Here is a 16440-nt window from a genome sequence, read left to right as displayed (position 1 = left end):
AAGGCTGCACGAACATTCGCTGCACGGTCTGGGGACCAATGGCAGAGCCCCCCAACTCCTTCCTGGTACCTCTCGCCATTCTTCCATCCAGCTTCCCCTTGCCAATCTTGGGGGAGAGTCGGGTCGCGGGGGGAAGTAGGGAAAGAGGAGGAAGGTAGATTGCCAAAGTGGAACCCCCCCATCGTGGGATTCAAGGCCCACCACCCTACCCACCAGGCAGCCAGCAGAAGAATCCATGGTTCCCCAAACACACCCTACAATTGTATGCATCTTTGCACACATTGGCCACTCTCATCCTAACAGGGACACTTCTCACCTGCCAAGACTCTGTTCAATCGCCCCCTCCCCGTGAAGCCCCTCTGACTGACCACAGTCCACCCCCAGATAGACCGGCCACACACTGCTTTCTGCCTTAGATGCACACAATGGTCTCCTGGAGTGTCCTTCTCCCCCAGGAGACGAGGTACCCATGAGGCAGAGCCTGGATCTGGCTCATCTCTGTGCCCCAGTCCCAGCACAGGTCCACACACAGAGGGGGTGCTTCGTGAACTTTGGATGAGTGGATGGGTGGGTGAGTAGAAAGACAGATAAAAGGATGGATAACAGGATGGAGTGAATAAATGGGTAGATGTGTGGATGGTAGGATGGATAGGGGTGGCGGACAGAATGGGTGAATGGATGGGTGGATTAAATGATGGGTGGGTGGGTGGATGGGTGAGTGGGTAGATGTATAAATAATGGAGTGGGTGGAAGGGTGGGTAGGTAAATGGAAGTGTAGGTGGATGGATGGGTAAATAGGTGGATAGATGAGTAAACGGGTGGATGGTTGATGGATGGGTAAATGGGTGGATGGATGGGTAAAGGGGTGGATAGATGGGTAAATGGGTAGATGGATGGGTGGATGAGTAGAGGAATGGGTAGATGAATGAGCGTGGTGTAGAATGGATGGATAGAGAGGAGGGTGAGTGGGGAGGTGGATGAATGGACAGATGGACTCTTTTATGCTCCCTTCCCCAATGGATTCTCAGGCAAAGAAAACCGTGGAGTCCCTCAGGTGCAAGGACCCTGCAGGCCTATGCTCCAGGTACGGATTTCTACCTCCCTGGGCATGGGAGCTGCAATCACAAGGTGCCTAGCTGGGAGTGGGGGTGGGACGTGGGGGAGTGAGTCACCCTGCTGCTAAGCAGCACAGCATCATGATGCTGCCACAGAGAGAGCAGGCAGACAGGTGGGACAACAGCAGTACAGCTGGGAGGCGGGGAGTGGGCGACAGGCTGCAGTGGATGGGCCACGCCAGACAGACCGGCCTCTTCCTGGGCATTGGCGGGCAGACACTCCCTGGGCTCCCTCTGACCATTCAAGAGCTCACGTGAAGTCAAGAGGAGGGAGGGTGTGCTTCCACGTCTCTCAGGTGGGAGCTGGTGGGAGGAAGACCAAGGGGAGCCCATCTCCCTGTCCCTGCCCCTCCCTGCCACTTCCTCTCCATGAGCCCACCTGACAGGTCGCCCGGGCTCATCTGCTGGGCCAGAATGGCCTTGAGCTTCTTGATCTCCTCCTGGTACTCGCGCAGGAGGGCGTCCTTGGGGTCCTCGTTGATGCGCGGCTTGTTCTTGATGTTCTTGGCTCGGTTGGCGTAGCGCAGCGTGCTGAGCGTCTCGTCGTAGTTGTTGTCAGCGGGCGACAGGCAGGCCATCATCAGTGTCTTGGTGTTGCCGCCCAGCGAGTCCTGCAGCAGCCGCGTCAGCTTCGAGTCCCGGTAGGGGATGTGCCTGCAGCGCCCGTCCACCAGGGCCGAGATGACGTTGCCCAGTGCCGACAGCGACAAGTTGATCTTGGTGGCCTCCTTGAGCCGCTCCCCCGTGGCGCCCGTCTTGGACTGCCGCTCGCTGCCCGCCAGGTCCACCAGGTTCAGCTTGCCCGCCCGGAGGTGGTCCTTGCCCCGCTCATCTGCCGGCAGACAGGCAGAGGGCAAGGGCCTTTAGGCGAGCCCCACGGTCCTGAAGGCAGTTAGCCACCAGGCACTGACTGCTCCCACCTATCAAAGGCCTCAGTTCAGCTGCACGGGAGCCCCGTGCGGGAGGTGCTATTACTGTGCCCATATTACAGACGAGGAAACTGAGGCCCAGAAAGGTCACACAGCTGTTAAGTGGTGGAACCAAGATCAGAACCCAGGGCTGTCTGACTCCAAGGAGAAGGGACTGAGAGGTACAGGCTATTCTCTGAGTGCAGCAGGATTTCTTATGACTATCACAACAGCCCCTATAGATTTCCTGTGGGGCCAAAGGTGGGGGATGGAGGGATGTGACTGGGTCACCAGGGTATTGTACCTTTTAATGCAAAAACGTCAGCTTTGGAGACCCTTAGACCTGGTTCCCATCCCAGTCCTGCCTCCTACTTGCTGTGTGACCTTGGCAGAGCCATGCACCTCTCTGATCCACAATTCTCATATCAACAAAATGATACGAACGATAGCTCTCCACTAGGGTTGGCTGTTGAGAAGAGTAAAGTAAACTGACAGCACATTTTTACAGAGTCGACCCAGGGCCTGGCACAGAGCAGATGTCCGTTTCTCCTGAGAACAAGCCCAGTTCTGCAGGCTGTGCTCACAGGGCAGACCCCGAGAGTCGAGGGTGACAGGAGCCAGATACCAGCTTAGCAGGGGCTCAGAAGCACCGGTTTTGAAGACACAGACCTGGGGCAGCCAATTCTATCCTTTAGCAGCTGGGAAACTCGGGGAAAGAACTTCACATGACTCTCAGCCTCAGCCTTTCTCGGTAAAATGGGAATGACAGCCCTGCCCTGCAGGCGGTCGCAAGGTGACACTGAGAGCCTGTGTGACAGCCCAGGACGGAGCTGGCACTCAGCGAGCGCTCACTAGATGACAGCCTGCTGCTCTTAGTACCATCAACAGTGCTTATCATCACTGGACAACACTGAGAATGTTCCAAGTGAGATGGGGGGGGGGAGGCAGGGGGAGGGGAGGGGTCCTTGGTTTCCCACCAGTGGAAACTAGAACTGGCCTAGTTTTGCCCACGAGCACAGCAGCCTGAAGTAAAGAAATGAAAAGTTTTCCTGGTACCAGCAGAGACTTGGACAGACAAGGGGCTTGATGCTTTGGGCTTTTAAAAAAAGGAAAAGGAAGGAGGGACTTGAAAGGGCCCTTCTGGAAAGCTCTTTGTGGAATGGACCAGGAGCCTTAAACAAGTGTGGACCCTTTGCTCCAGGAGGCCAACTCCAGGGAATCTGGTCTGAGGCGGGGGCTCTAAAAACAGAAAAAGCTTTGTGCACAAAGATGTCCATCACAGCATTATTTACAAGATGGTTCTGGGAGAACCGGAAACAACATGAATACCTCCCAGAGGACCGGTCGGAAAAGGGCAAGTAAGGCACTGTCCTTCAGCCACCTCCACGGGCATGAAGATGTGGCAAAGATGAGGTGGGAAGATGCTCAGTGATGGCCTGGGAAAGGAGACGCAGGCAGGGACTGCCTGGAGCGTGAGATTTCAGCTGCGTGTAACATCTTCATAGGAAACAAAGGACCCAAAGGAATTATGCTTAAACGTTAACAGTTAGTTACGCTCATGAGCAATTTTCCCTACTTTTATCTAATTCCTAAATATCTTTATTGAACTTATATTATTTTATAATGAAAATCATATCTTTTAAATTTTTTAAAAGCCTGTTTCCAAGCAGCCTGCCCCATCCTTCAAACCCTTCTGCAAAGACCAAGAGGCATCCCACAAGCCACTGTCCCCTCCTCTCTCCTGATCTGTTCTCACCGGCCCTAGTCCCACGCCCCGTCGCCCCACAGCCTCATCACATGAGGATGCACCCTGGCCCCGCCCTCCCCATATCAGCGACCGAAGGGGAGACTGACACCCAGCAAGCACGGCGGGTGCCGGGCAGTGTGGTGGGAGGTTCCATCAACCTAGGCCCTGACCCCGGGTCAGGGATCTCTCCAGAATTATGCTCCTAGTTGGACGAGGCTGCTTCCTGCTCCACTGTTCTCAGGAGTTCTATTCGTGACGGACCACCAGCTTGGAGGCAGCTGCAGTGTTAGCGGGAAAAACCCAGATGTCAGAGAGACCTGGGTTCAAATCCCAGCTCCACCACTTGGCAGTTGTGGGACCTTGAACAAGCAAATCACTCTCTCAGAGCCTCAGTTTCCTCATCTGCTAATGAGAATTATAATGCTGTCTCTAGGGCTGTTGTGGGGTTTAAACGGAATGAGGTGTGTAAAGTGCTTAGCAGAGCGTCTATAGGTGGCCTGAAGTATATAGGAGTTTCTTTCCTTCCTCTTCCCTTCTCAGTAACTCTTCCAGAAAGAAGGGACAGCGAGATGACCAAAGAGGAGACAGCAGGACAGAGAAATAAGAGAATCCAAAAGATTCGGGTGGTACACACTCTGGGGACAGACCACCTGGGAGAGAGGCCCAGCTCTGAGACTTCCTAGCTGTGTGACCCCGATTTCCTCATCTGCAAACTGGGCATGATATTAGCAGCCACCTCACGGGGTTGTTGCAAGGAGTAAATGAGCTAATGCACGTAAATTGCACAGCACATAGTAAGCGCTCAGTGGCAGCAGTCACTATGATTGTTGTTGTTGATGGCGCTGTTTATCCTGAAAACATGGGTCCTAGCACGGGGAGGGTCCTTTTATGGTTCCTCCAGGCAGTTCGAGCATCTCTCCCGAGTTTCAGATGGAGCCAGCCCTCGAGGCTCCGAGAGCCGAGGCTGCTAGAGAGTCTTGGCTACCAGGAGCGGGAAGCCGGCTCAGGTTGTCCGGCCCTCCCCCGCCCCCGGCCCCACATACCCACAGCGTAGATCTCGATGCTGATGGTGAAGATGGAGTGGGAGCGCGAGGAGTCCTTGTTCATCAGGGTGTAGCCCACCGAGCGGTTCCTCCAGCCCGTCTCCATGATGCGCTCGCACTGCGCCACGCTGTGCACCGTGTGCATGGAGAGCCCCTTCACGTACACTCCCTTCTCCGGGTGCTCCTTCAGCTGTGGGCAGGAGGGGTGGGTCAGGGATCCCGAGGAACCTGAGGGAAGGGCCCAGTTCAGACCAGCTTCGCCCTCCTGCAGTGCGGGTTGGCACCTCAAATACCCTATAACAGGCAAGGGGTTTGTTCCAGCCTCAAACCCACCTCGGCCTTTTACTCACTGTGGGAACTTGGGCCAGTGACTTAACAACTCTCTGAGCCTCAGTGTCCACATCTGTAAAATGGGTATGAGATATCTATCTCCTAGGGAGGTGGTGAGGATTCAGTGAATTAATACAGTGCTTGGCATGGAGCCTGGCACATGGGAAGTGCCCCAGAAATGCCCGCCACTCTCCTCATTGCTGTTGTTGGTGCTGTGATGGTGAAGGTGGTTTCGTCTGGGAGCTCCAGCTTCACGCAAGGGCTCCAGGTGCTTCTCCTCTGCCCCGTAGACACAGCTCCTGCTCAGCTCCTGCTCACCTCTCTGTCACAGCTCCAGGGCAACGGGAATATGCCCAGATCCTTGGATCATGGTGGGCAAAGGGACATTTGCTGCCCGGAACTCCCATTGGCCCACAGCTCAAATGGCCCCCAGCCCTCCACGCAACAGAGGTGAGTAAATTAATCTGATTGCTCCCTGCCTGCTCTCCAGGCAGCCAAACTGTTTTGTTGCTGACACAGAGCTGTGAAACGCAATATTTTTCAAGTGTGAGAAGAAATAAAACCACTCTGGCAAGAGCAGAATGAATCAGGACAAAAGTCGTCTGTCTGCTGGTCTGAGCCCCAGAAGGCTCAGAGGCTTTGCTCCGGGCAGCTTCAGGGTCCCAGGTGGGCTGGGCCCCTGCTGCACAGTGATGGGGGCAGTGGGGGCAAGCACAGGCGTGCCCTGTCTGCTGAACCAGAGCAATAGCCAGACCCAGCCGGAAGGTCTGGGCTTCATGGAAGGGCTAAGCAACTGAGGCACAGAGAGGTTAAATGACTTGCTGAAGTGACACAGCTATTCGTAGCAGGGCAGCAAGGGGTCACAGGCAGTGGGAACTCCAGAGGCAGAGCTTGGGGGAGGCTGGAGCACCAGCAGTAACTGCAGCTTGAATGACAAAGGGCTGACCTTGACTTAGGAGGTGGCTGTGAGGATGGAGCACAAAGGACACGAGCGAGCGCGAGACCTCAACACAGCGTGGCTTGCAGGCAGCGTGGATGCTGCGTGGCCCACCTGCGCGCCTGGAGGGCTGCCCGTTCTGATCGCTGCCACAGCCCCAGGACCTAGAAGCCCACCCGGCGCAAAGCAGGCCCAGGTGAGTGGCTGAGCGGACGACCGCTCTCGGCCTCAGAAGAACGCAGTTTCCTGTTTGGTCAGCCAGGCTGGCCGGGGTTAGAACCCAGCTCTGTCACTGTGGCTGGGGAAGTCACCTTGTCTCTCTCGGCCTCGGTTTCCTCAACTGGAAAATGAGGATAACAAATCCTACTTCTGCAAGACTATTATGAGGATTAAGAGGAGAAGGGATCTAAAAAAAGTTCTGTGGGTTCTTGGAGGGGGCTCAGTGAACCCAGGTCACAGGGAGGGTGAGGCTGCTCTGTGTCACCTGAGCCACCTCAGGAGCAGGAAAGGGGGCAGGGAGGCAAGCTCTCGCTGAGGGGTCGCCCACTCTCCCTATTTTTAGGCCCAGGAAGGCTTGCCCCCCCGCCTTATGATCCCCCTCCACCCTGGACTCCCTCTGCCCCTCCCCTGCTCCTCCCGCCCCCACCCACCACCCATGCCCAGGAGGCGCTGAGTGACAGCTGCCAGCTGCGGCTGCGTTCCTCGTTCCTCGGTAACTGCTCCACTGGGCAGCGCAGGCCAGAGCCAGGTTGCCATGGCAACCATCTGGCATATGGCCAGGGCAGGCAGGATGCTCCAGGGCCAGGAAACGCCCCCATGGAGGATGGGGATCCTGACACGCTGCCCGTACAGTGTCTGCGGGAACCAAGTGGAGAGCCGCCAATGGCCCCACCTCGACTGCGCAGTACCGGGTTGGGTTCCATGATGGTGGTACGTGATGGTTGGGGGGAGGGGGTGTAATCTTCTTCCCAGAATCTCTTGCTGGCTCTAGCTAATATAATAACCCCTAATTACCAGAATTATCAGGCCCTGTGTTAAGCACAGGTTAAGAGCTTTTGCTGTGGGGCCTGGCCACTGGGGTTCAAATCCGGTCTCCACCCTTTCCTGATTGTGTGCCCGTGGGCTGGTCTTACCTAGGCACACTGAGCCTCAGTTTCCTCATCTGTAATAGAGGAGAAGAACAGCACTTCCTGCTAAGGCGGTTGTGAGGTTTCTACGAGAACTCATCTGCACCCCCTCCACGAGGCAGCAGGTCAAGAGTCCAGCGTGCTCATGGGGACTGTCACTGAGCAAGCTGTCACTGGCAGCCTGAGGCCTCTGGCCCAGCTGGGGCAAGTGCATGCAGCTGCCAGCCCTTGGCCCCTCAGGGCCTGGGTACTGGAGGCCATTCTAGGGTCCAGAGTGCTGAAGACGGGGAGGACGGCCCCTGCTGCCCGTGTGGGTTGGCAGGGGCCCGGATCCTGCAGGCTGGACTTTCAGGGCTGACACGTGGCAGCAGGGCCCTGCGCCTTCCTCCTCTCCCCATTTCCCTGTCTGGGGGCTGAGCTATGACTCAGCTGCTGCAGCTCCAGGATAGAGAAGACAAGAGAAGGATGCCAGGTGGGCGGCTGGAGGTTCCTGCCTAGAAACGGCAAAGCTCTGCTGTGTTTGGGAGGAGCCCAGGAGGAGGGCTGGGGGCGGGTCCTGGTCTGGATGGGGATGGGGAGGGAGGGAGGGAGGGCTTTCACACCTGTGAGGACCTGCGGCAGCGTGTGGCCTGGCACCTGGCGCCCTCCAGGTCATCGCAGTAAGTCTTCGTTGAATGAATCAACAACTGAAGGCTGTGCCTCCCTTGACTGGAGCCCCATTACTGGCTTCTTATTGCCCAGGGGTTTCCTATAACTGCTGACCCCCCAAAATCCTGGGAGGAAAGCACCCAATCACTCAGATCCTACAGTTCTGGCACCAACACCATTACTGGTAACTTGCTGTGTGACCTCAGCCAAGACTCTTCCCCTCTCTGGGACTCAGTTTCCTCATCTGTACCTGGAAAGGGTTGGACTGGAAGCTAAGGGTCTTTCTGGCTCAAATTTTTAAGGACTTTTCCACAATATGACCAGTGCAAACAAGATTTTTCAAGACAGCTGCTCCCTGAGGTCTGATTTGTTCAGCTGGGCCATAGAATGGTCACATACCCCTCAAATGAAGCCAGGAAAGTGGGGATCAGGGGGCAAGTAGAAGGCTTTGGAGCTGAGCAAAGAAACAGTCCTGCCCCCACATGGGTGGGGGTGGGTGGGAATCAGGTGGTTCCAACATCCCGTCCATCGAGAGGTCACTGAGGGTCAGGGGGCTCGAGAGGCATCAGCAGCAGCCCCTTTAGGTGGCCCTGCCCCCCTCCCCGTAGCTGTCAAGGCACGTGTCCTGGGGAGATTTAAGCATGGAAAACGTCCAACCCTGACTCTGTGGCTTCTTAGCCGGGGGACCTCAGGCAAGTCACCTCCTCTTCCCCAGCCTAGTTTCCTCACCCATAAAAGGGGCCTCTCCATAGCACCCTCTGGGTCGATGCTCATTAATCATTGATACTCCTCCGACTTGGGCCCGCCGACCTGACGGAGGTAGGCTGACCCCCGACGCTGGCTGTGGGCCTCGTGGGGGTCCATTGGTTGCTTGGTCAGACAAGAAGCACCAGAGCTGGGGGGGCAGCCATGAGCATTCTGGCCACAGATCTGGGTCAGCCTCCTCCCCACTGTGCTCCCCTCCTTGGACCTGACCAGGCCCACCCAGCATTTAAAGAGTCCCAAGCAGGAGACATAACCAAGACCTCACACTAAATGAAGGCCCAAGGGTCTGGACCTGGGTCCAGCCTTGCCACCAACTGGTGTCCAGTCCTGGCAGGTCACTTGACCTCACTGGGCTCCCCAAAGGGTCAGCCAAGTTCTGCCTATCTTGACAGAACCTTCAAAGCATCCAATTCTGCTTCACCCTGCTTGGAAATGATATTCTTTCATTCTGATTCTGGCCTTTTAGGAAACTGAGGACAATTTACAAAATGTAATTATCAGCGCTCAGTGGCTGACTGAGCCAGCCCTACCTGTTTCTGTGGTGAGCTCCCCATCAGGCCTTGACTCCTTCTCCCGAGGACTCCACTTTGCAAGCCCCAGTCACACCCACTGTCCTTTCTCAGAATCCCAATCGCATGAAATAGCTCACGCATCGAATACCTACTACACGCCAGCACTCTGCCAAGCAGCTCACCCTCCTTACTCTCTTCAGTCCTCACAACGGCCTTATGAAGTCATACGATTGGTCCTTGGGCGCCCCCACACCTGACCTCTTTCCAATGGGAACAACATCCCAGAATCTGAACCCATTTATTGCCAAGCAGAGTAAAATATGATTTTTGAGATTCAGGGCCTTAAAGTCAGACACAGACCTGGGTTCAAATCAGGTTTGGCCACTTGAGCAAATGAATTAACCTCTCTAAGCCTCCCTTCCCACATCGGCAAACTGGGACCATATCTACCTAACAAGGTTACGGGAGTGTCAAATGGGATAACGTGCCTAAAGCATTCAGGAAAGAAAGAGTAAGTGCTTGATAAGTGACAATCACTATTACCTTCCTTTTAGCCTGAAGGTTTTCAAAATAATTTTTTAGAAGTGAAACCTATTTTTCAAATGAAATCTATCACAAAACATCTATTACAACAGACACAGGTGGCATTACCCCAGGCAAGGTCCAGCCCCACCTCGTATGGTGGAGGGTCGGCCCATTAACCCCTCCCCTGCAACCTGGACTCCGAGAATACTCCAGAATCAAGTTCAAAAGTCCCCACTCCGGTCTGAGCCAGCACCTGGCTCTCCAGATACCTCCCCGGCTTTTCTGAGGGGACCCCACCTGATGCCAACCTCCCCCCGACCTGCCCTCGCCAGGTCTGCACCTACCTCCAGCTTCTGCTTGGTGTCAGCCCCCAGCAGGTCACGGATGTCTTCGTTGTAGATCTCCAGGTAGGAGGCCCGGACCAGGAACTTGGTATTCTCCGCGCACTGCAGGGAGTGGACAGAGAGAGCAAAGACACAGTGCCTGCCGCCAGACGTGCCCCTGCGACCTGAGCCTCTGCAGCCACGACATCATGGCAGGAGGGGGGACGTCAAGGGGAGAGGCGTCCCCAGCCCCGTCTGCCTGGCAAGCTCTCCCCTCCTTGCAGCTCTGCGGGCCCTCGGGCTTCTCACAGCTGCTTCTCACTAGTTCTCATACTGCTTTGGTCTAATGCTCTCTCTATAAACCTCACGGCAAAGGAAACGGGAGAGGCCTCCCCATTATTCAGGTAGAGAAACTGAGGCCACAGTTAAGGCCCGACCCAAGCTCTGGCCCTGGGCTGATGCCTGGCAGCTCTGCCTGTTGCCAGATACTCCTGGGGGTCACCAAAATGAGTCCCGGGAGCGGGTACAGGGGGCTCTGCAGCTGACCAGGGCCCTAGACCCGCTCTGCCCTTTCCCAGATGCAGGGATCTCTGCACATTGCCACGAATGTCACCAGGGCAATTCTCCCCTGCAGCCTGAACACCGGGATAACCAGTCCTGGCCTGGCCCATAAGGGCTCCAACTCTTGGCTTCTCTATCTCGAAAATGGGGATAATAGCCGCCTCCTGGGTCAGGGCGGGGGTTCAGTGGGATAATTATGCAAAGGGCTTTGCAACTGCTTAATAGAAACAGAAGTATGATTGTTAGAACCGCTTCTCAGGGCCAACGCTCTGGGTCATCGTATCCATGTGAAATGCTAAATGAAATGTTAAAATCAAAAAATGGCAGGAGAAAAACATGGAACCAGTAGGTAGAATTTCTCAGTTTTGAGTTCTTCTCTCATCACCTTTTCAGAAATCAGAGCCAGCCTCTGCTCCCCCATGCCAAGTCAAGGCTGGCTCTGATTGCATCCTACAGTCGATGCCACGGGTCAGAGGTGCTCTGGGGCCATTTGTGGCAACGCTCGGGGAGCCGCCAGCCCAGAGCACCAGCCCTGCCCCCTCCCTCCACGAGACCCATACCTGGACGCTCTCGAAAATGTGCTCGAAGGCCCTGGGGATGACCCCTCTCTGGGAAGGCGGGTCCGGCAGGCCCTGCATGGTGAAGGACTTCCCGCTGCCCGTCTGGCCATAGGCAAAGATGGTGCCATTGTAGCCCTCAGTGACGCCCTGCGTGGCAGGACAAGACCCCTGTCTCAGCTGGCCGAGCCCAGCCAGGCTGAGGGCCAGGCCCAGGTCTGTGGGGCTGCCTCCTAACTCACAGACTCAGGGCACCTCCCTGGGTCTCCCACCACAATGGTACTGGGCTGTGTAGAGATGAATAAGGCACAGCTCTGCCCTCAAGGAGCTCACTGCCTGGTGGGTAGGCCACTGTCCCCGGGTGTGGTTAAGAGCTTGTGCTGTGGGGCCTGGCCACCTGGGTTCATATGCAGTCTCTGCTCTTACTGAGCGTGTGCCAATGAACTGGTGTTACCTAGGCTCATGGAGCCTCAGTTTCCCCATCTGTAATAAAGGATTAGAAAAGCAGCTCCTCTAAGGCTGTTGAGGTCTACCCAAGAATTACCTGCATTAGCACATGAAGTGCTGGCAAAGAGACATGCTCATTCAATGTGCCCGGGATGTGGATTCTCATAGAAGGCGAATGAGAGAAGGTCAGGTAACAGGCAACGAGAGGGAGTGCAAACAGGGGAAAAGAGAACAGTGTGCGAAGAACCAGGCGAAGCTTCCTGGCAGGTGGGAGTAGAACCGGGGGAGTAGAAAGGGTGGCTTGGATTTTGACAGGTGACAGGAAGAGGAAGGCGTTCCAGGCTGAGGGGACAGCTTGACGCAGAGAGGTGAGGGGCTATGAGCAGGGGGAGCTGGGACAGGGGGATGGAAGATGAGGCTGGAAGGAAGACAGGAGGCAAACTGAGTCATTCTTCATGCACCGATGCGCTCATTCCACACATACTGACTCTTCTCGGTGCCCGCACTGTGCTCGGCTGGGACAGAGCAATGAACAAGGCGGACACCCCAGTCCCTGCCCTCACACAGCTCAGGAACTCACAAATTCTAGAACTTAGTATGGGGGAGGAGGAATCCTGTATCAGAACGTGGGCCCAGAGAACTGCTCCCAGGCCCCGAGGGCCCACACGGCATCTACGCCCAGTTCCACTGCAAAGACCCATCCTGCAGACCAACAGGGGGCTCAGGCTCCCCAGGGACTGCTGGGGAAGGAGACCACAGCTCCTCTGAGGGACAGGTCTCATTTTTATGGGCAGAACTGGACGAGCACCTGTCCCCTGTCCAAGGAAACCCTGACCACACTGTGTGGCTTCCTGCAGCTCATCAGAGGGCGGGGGCCACACACAGGGATGGGCCCCGTCATTGGGCAGGGGCAGTGGCAGACCGATCACCCAACCCGTAGCCTCCACAGCAGGGGTACATGAAGCCCAGGAACATCATGGTGCCGCTCCAGGAGCACCAATGTCACCCAGACCTGGAGAAGGGGTTCTATACTAAAATTAATACAGCTGTACCGTCCAGGAGGGCAGCCCCTAGCTGCAGTAGAAAGGTGCCTGGTCATTTATGATAAAAACTCTGAACAAAATGGGCATAGAAGGAAACTACCTCAACATAATAAAGGCCATATATGACAAACCCATAGCCAACATCATACTCAATGGGCAAAAACTGAACCCCATCCCCCTGAAAACAGGAACGAGACAAGGATGCCCTCTATCACCACTCTTATTTTTTTTTTTTTTTTTTTTTTTTTATATTTTTTTAATTTTTTTTTTTTTTTATTAATGTTATGATAGATTACAACCTTGTGAGATTTCAGTTGTACATTTTTGTTAGTCATGTTGTGGGTACACCACTTCCCCCTCCGTACCCTCCCCCCACCCCCCCTTTTCCCTGGTAACCACCAATCAGATCTCCTTCTCAATATACTAATTTCCACCTATGAGTGGAGTCATATAGAGTTCGTCTTTCTCTGACTGACTTATTTCGCTTAACATAATACCCTCGAGGTCCATCCACATTGTTGTGAATGGGCCAATTTCGTCTTTTTTTATGGCTGAGTAGTATTCCATTGTGTATATATACCACATCTTCTTTATCCAATCATTAGTTTCTGGGCATGTAGGCTGGTTCCACGTCTTGGCTATTGTAAATAATGCTGCAATGAACATAGGGGTGCAACGGACTCTTGAGATATCTGATATCAGGTTCTTAGGATAGATACCCAGTAATGGGATGGCTGGGTCATAGGGTATTTCTATTTTTAACTTTTTGAGAAATCTCCATACTGTTTTCCATAGTGGCTGTACCAGTTTGCATTCCCACCAACAGTGTATGAGGGTTCCTCTTTCTCCACAACCCCTCCAACATTTGTCGTTCTTGGTTTTGGATGTTTTTGCCAATCTAACGGGGGTAAGGTGATATCTTAGTGTAGTTTTGATTTGCATTTCCCTGATGATTAGCGATGATGAACATCTTTTCATGTGTCTATTGGCCATATTCATATCTTCTTTTGAGAAATGTCTGTTCATGTCCTCTGCCCATTTTTTGATCGGGTTGTTTGTTTTTTTGTTGTTAAGCAGTGTGAGTTCTTTGTATATTATGGAGATTAACCCTTTGTCGGATAAGTGGCTTGTAAATATTTTTTCCCAATTAGTGAGCTGTTTTTTTGTTTCAATCCTGTTTTCCCTTGCCTTGAAGAAGCTCTTTAGTCTGATGAAGTCCCATTTGTTTATTCTTTCTATTGTTTCCCTCAACTGAGGAGTTACAGTGTCTGAAAAGATTCTTTTGAAACTGATGTCAAAGAGTGTACTGCCTATATTCTCTTCCAAAAGACTTATTGTCTCAGGCCTAATCTTTAGGTCTTTGATCCATTTTGAGTTTATTTTGGTGTGTGGAGAAAAAGAATGGTCAATTTTCAATCTTTTGCATGTGGCTGTCCAGTTTATCACCACTCTTATTTAACATAGTACTGGAGGTCCTGGCCAGAGCAATCAGGCAAGAAAAAGGAATAAAAGGAATCCAAATAGGGAGGGAAGAAGTGAAACTCTCGCTGTTTGCAGACGACATGATCTTATATATAGAAAAATCCAAAGAATCCATTGGAAAACTCTTAGAAGTAATCAACAACTAGAGCAAAGTTGCAGGGTACAAAATCAATTTGCATAACTCAGTAGCATTTCTATATTCCAACAACGAACTAACAGAAAAAGAACTCAAAAACACAATACCATTCACAATCGCAACAAAAAGAATAAAATACCTTGGGGTAAATTTAACTAAGGAAGTGAAGGACCTATGTAATGAAAATTACAAGGCCTTTCTGAGAGAATTGGATGACAACATAAGGAGATGCAAGGACATTCCATGTACATGGATTGGAAGAATAAACATAGTTAAAATGTCTGTTCTACCTAAAGCAATCTACAGATTCAACGCCATCCCAATCAGAATCCCAATGACATTCTTTACAGAATTAGAACAAAGAATCCTCAAATTCATATGGGGCAACAAAAGACCCCGAATTTCTAAAGCAATCCTGAGAAAAAAGAACAAAACGGGAGGCATCACAATCCCTGACTTCAAAACATACTACAAAGCTACAGTAATCAAAACAGCATGGTACTGGTACAAAAACAGGTGCACAGATCAATGGAACAGAATTGAAAGCCCAGAAATAAAACCACACATCTATGGACAGCTTATCTTTGACAAAGGAGCTGAGGGCATACAATGGAGGAAAGAAAGTCTTTTCAACAAATGGTGCTGGGAAAACTGGAAAGCCACATGTAAAAGAATGAAAATTGACCATTCTTTTTCACCATTCACCAAAATAAACTCAAAATGGATCAAAGACCTAAAGGTGAGACCTGAAACCATAAGGCTTCTGGAAGAAAACGTAGGCAGTACACTCTTTGACATCAGTATTAAAAGGATCTTTTCGGACACCATGCCTTCTCAGAGAAGGGAAACAATAGAAAGAATAAACAAATGGGACTTCATCAGATTAAAGAGCTTCTTCAAGGCAAATGAAAACAGGATTGAAACAAAAAAACAACCCACTAACTGGGAAAAAATATTTGCAAGTCATATATCTGACAAAGGCTTAATATCCTTAATATATAAAGAACTCTCGCAACTCAATCACAAAACATCAAACAACCCAATCAAAAAACGGGCTGGAGACATGAACAGACATTTCTCCAAAGAAGATATACTGATGGCCAATAGGCACATGAAAAGATGCTCATCATCGCTGATCATCAGGGAAATGCAAATCAAAACTACACTAAGATATCACCTTACACCCGTTAGAATGACAAAAATATCTAAAACTAATAGCAACAAATGTTGGAGAGGTTGTGGAGAAAAAGGAACCCTCATACACTGCTGGTGGGAATGCAAACTGGTGCAGCCACTATGGAAAACAGTATGGAGATTCCTCAAAAAATTAAAAATAGAACTACCATACGATCCAGCCATCCCACTACTGGGTATTTATCCAAAGAGCTTGAAGTCAGCAATCCCAAAAGTCCTGTGCACCCCAATGTTTATTGCAGCACTGTTTACAATAGCCAAGACGTGGAAGCAACCTAAGTGCCCATCAACAGACGAATGGATAAAGAAGATGTGGGTACATATATACAATGGAATACTACTCAGCTGCAAAACAGAACAAAATCATTCCATTTGCAATAACATGGATGGACCTTGAGGGAATTATGTTAAGTGAAATAAGCCAGCGAGAGAAAGATAATCTGTGTATGACTCCACTCATATGAGGAATTTAAAATTATGGACTAAGAACAGTTTAGTGGACACCAGGGGAAAGGTGGGGTGGGGGGTGGGCACAAAGGGTGAAGTGGTGCACCTACAACACGAATGACAAACGTTAACGTACAACTGAAATTTCACAAGATTGTAACCTATCAACTCAATTAAAAAAAAAAAAAGAAATGTGCCTGGTGCGGCTGAGGAACTGAATTTATTTTATCTTATTTTAATTGATTTATACTTAAAAACTGAAGTGATATAAAATATTTTTCCACTAAACACAATTTTATTTTTTGTGTTTCATTTCATTTTAACCGTTACCACTTTAGCATCTGAAGATTCATGCCGAGTGTAAAATAGATACCAGATTTCAGACTTCATATGAAGAATGTAAAATAGCTCACTAATAGTTATTATATAATGATAATATCTATTATTGTTATGTTTTATTGAAATGATAATATTTTGGAAGTATTGGGTTAAATTAAATGTAGGATTAAAATTAAGTTCCCGGGGCTGGCCCGGTGGCGCAGTGGTTAAGTGCGCACGTTCTGCTTCAGTGGCCCAGGGTTCACAGGTTTGAA

The 16440-nt window shown here is 51.6% G+C and overlaps 1 protein-coding gene across 8 annotated transcripts in view; it reads right to left on the bottom strand.

The window, feature by feature from the left end:
* The window catches only part of KIF17 (kinesin family member 17), a 47780-nt gene that overhangs the window by 28257 nt on the left and 3083 nt on the right, over positions 1 to 16440 (bottom strand). For 5 of the 8 annotated variants that reach the window (XM_070600334.1, XM_070600346.1, XM_070600340.1 and 2 more), the window contains 4 exons: positions 11102 to 11248; positions 10002 to 10103; positions 4814 to 5003; positions 1495 to 1947 (listed from right to left, as the gene is read on the bottom strand). In XM_070600334.1, coding sequence (XP_070456435.1) covers positions 1495 to 1947; positions 4814 to 5003; positions 10002 to 10103; positions 11102 to 11248 — 892 coding nt within the window. Of the gene's footprint in view, positions 1 to 1494; positions 1948 to 4813; positions 5042 to 10001; positions 10104 to 11101; positions 11249 to 16440 lie in introns of those variants that run through there. The other 3 variants (XM_070600376.1, XM_070600365.1, XM_070600369.1) reach the window with 2 other exon arrangements.

This window comes from Equus przewalskii, chromosome 2 (assembly GCF_037783145.1).
Source record: "Equus przewalskii isolate Varuska chromosome 2, EquPr2, whole genome shotgun sequence".
Lineage (NCBI taxonomy): Eukaryota > Metazoa > Chordata > Mammalia > Perissodactyla > Equidae > Equus > Equus przewalskii.
This window is presented reverse-complemented; position numbering and strand designations above follow the sequence as displayed.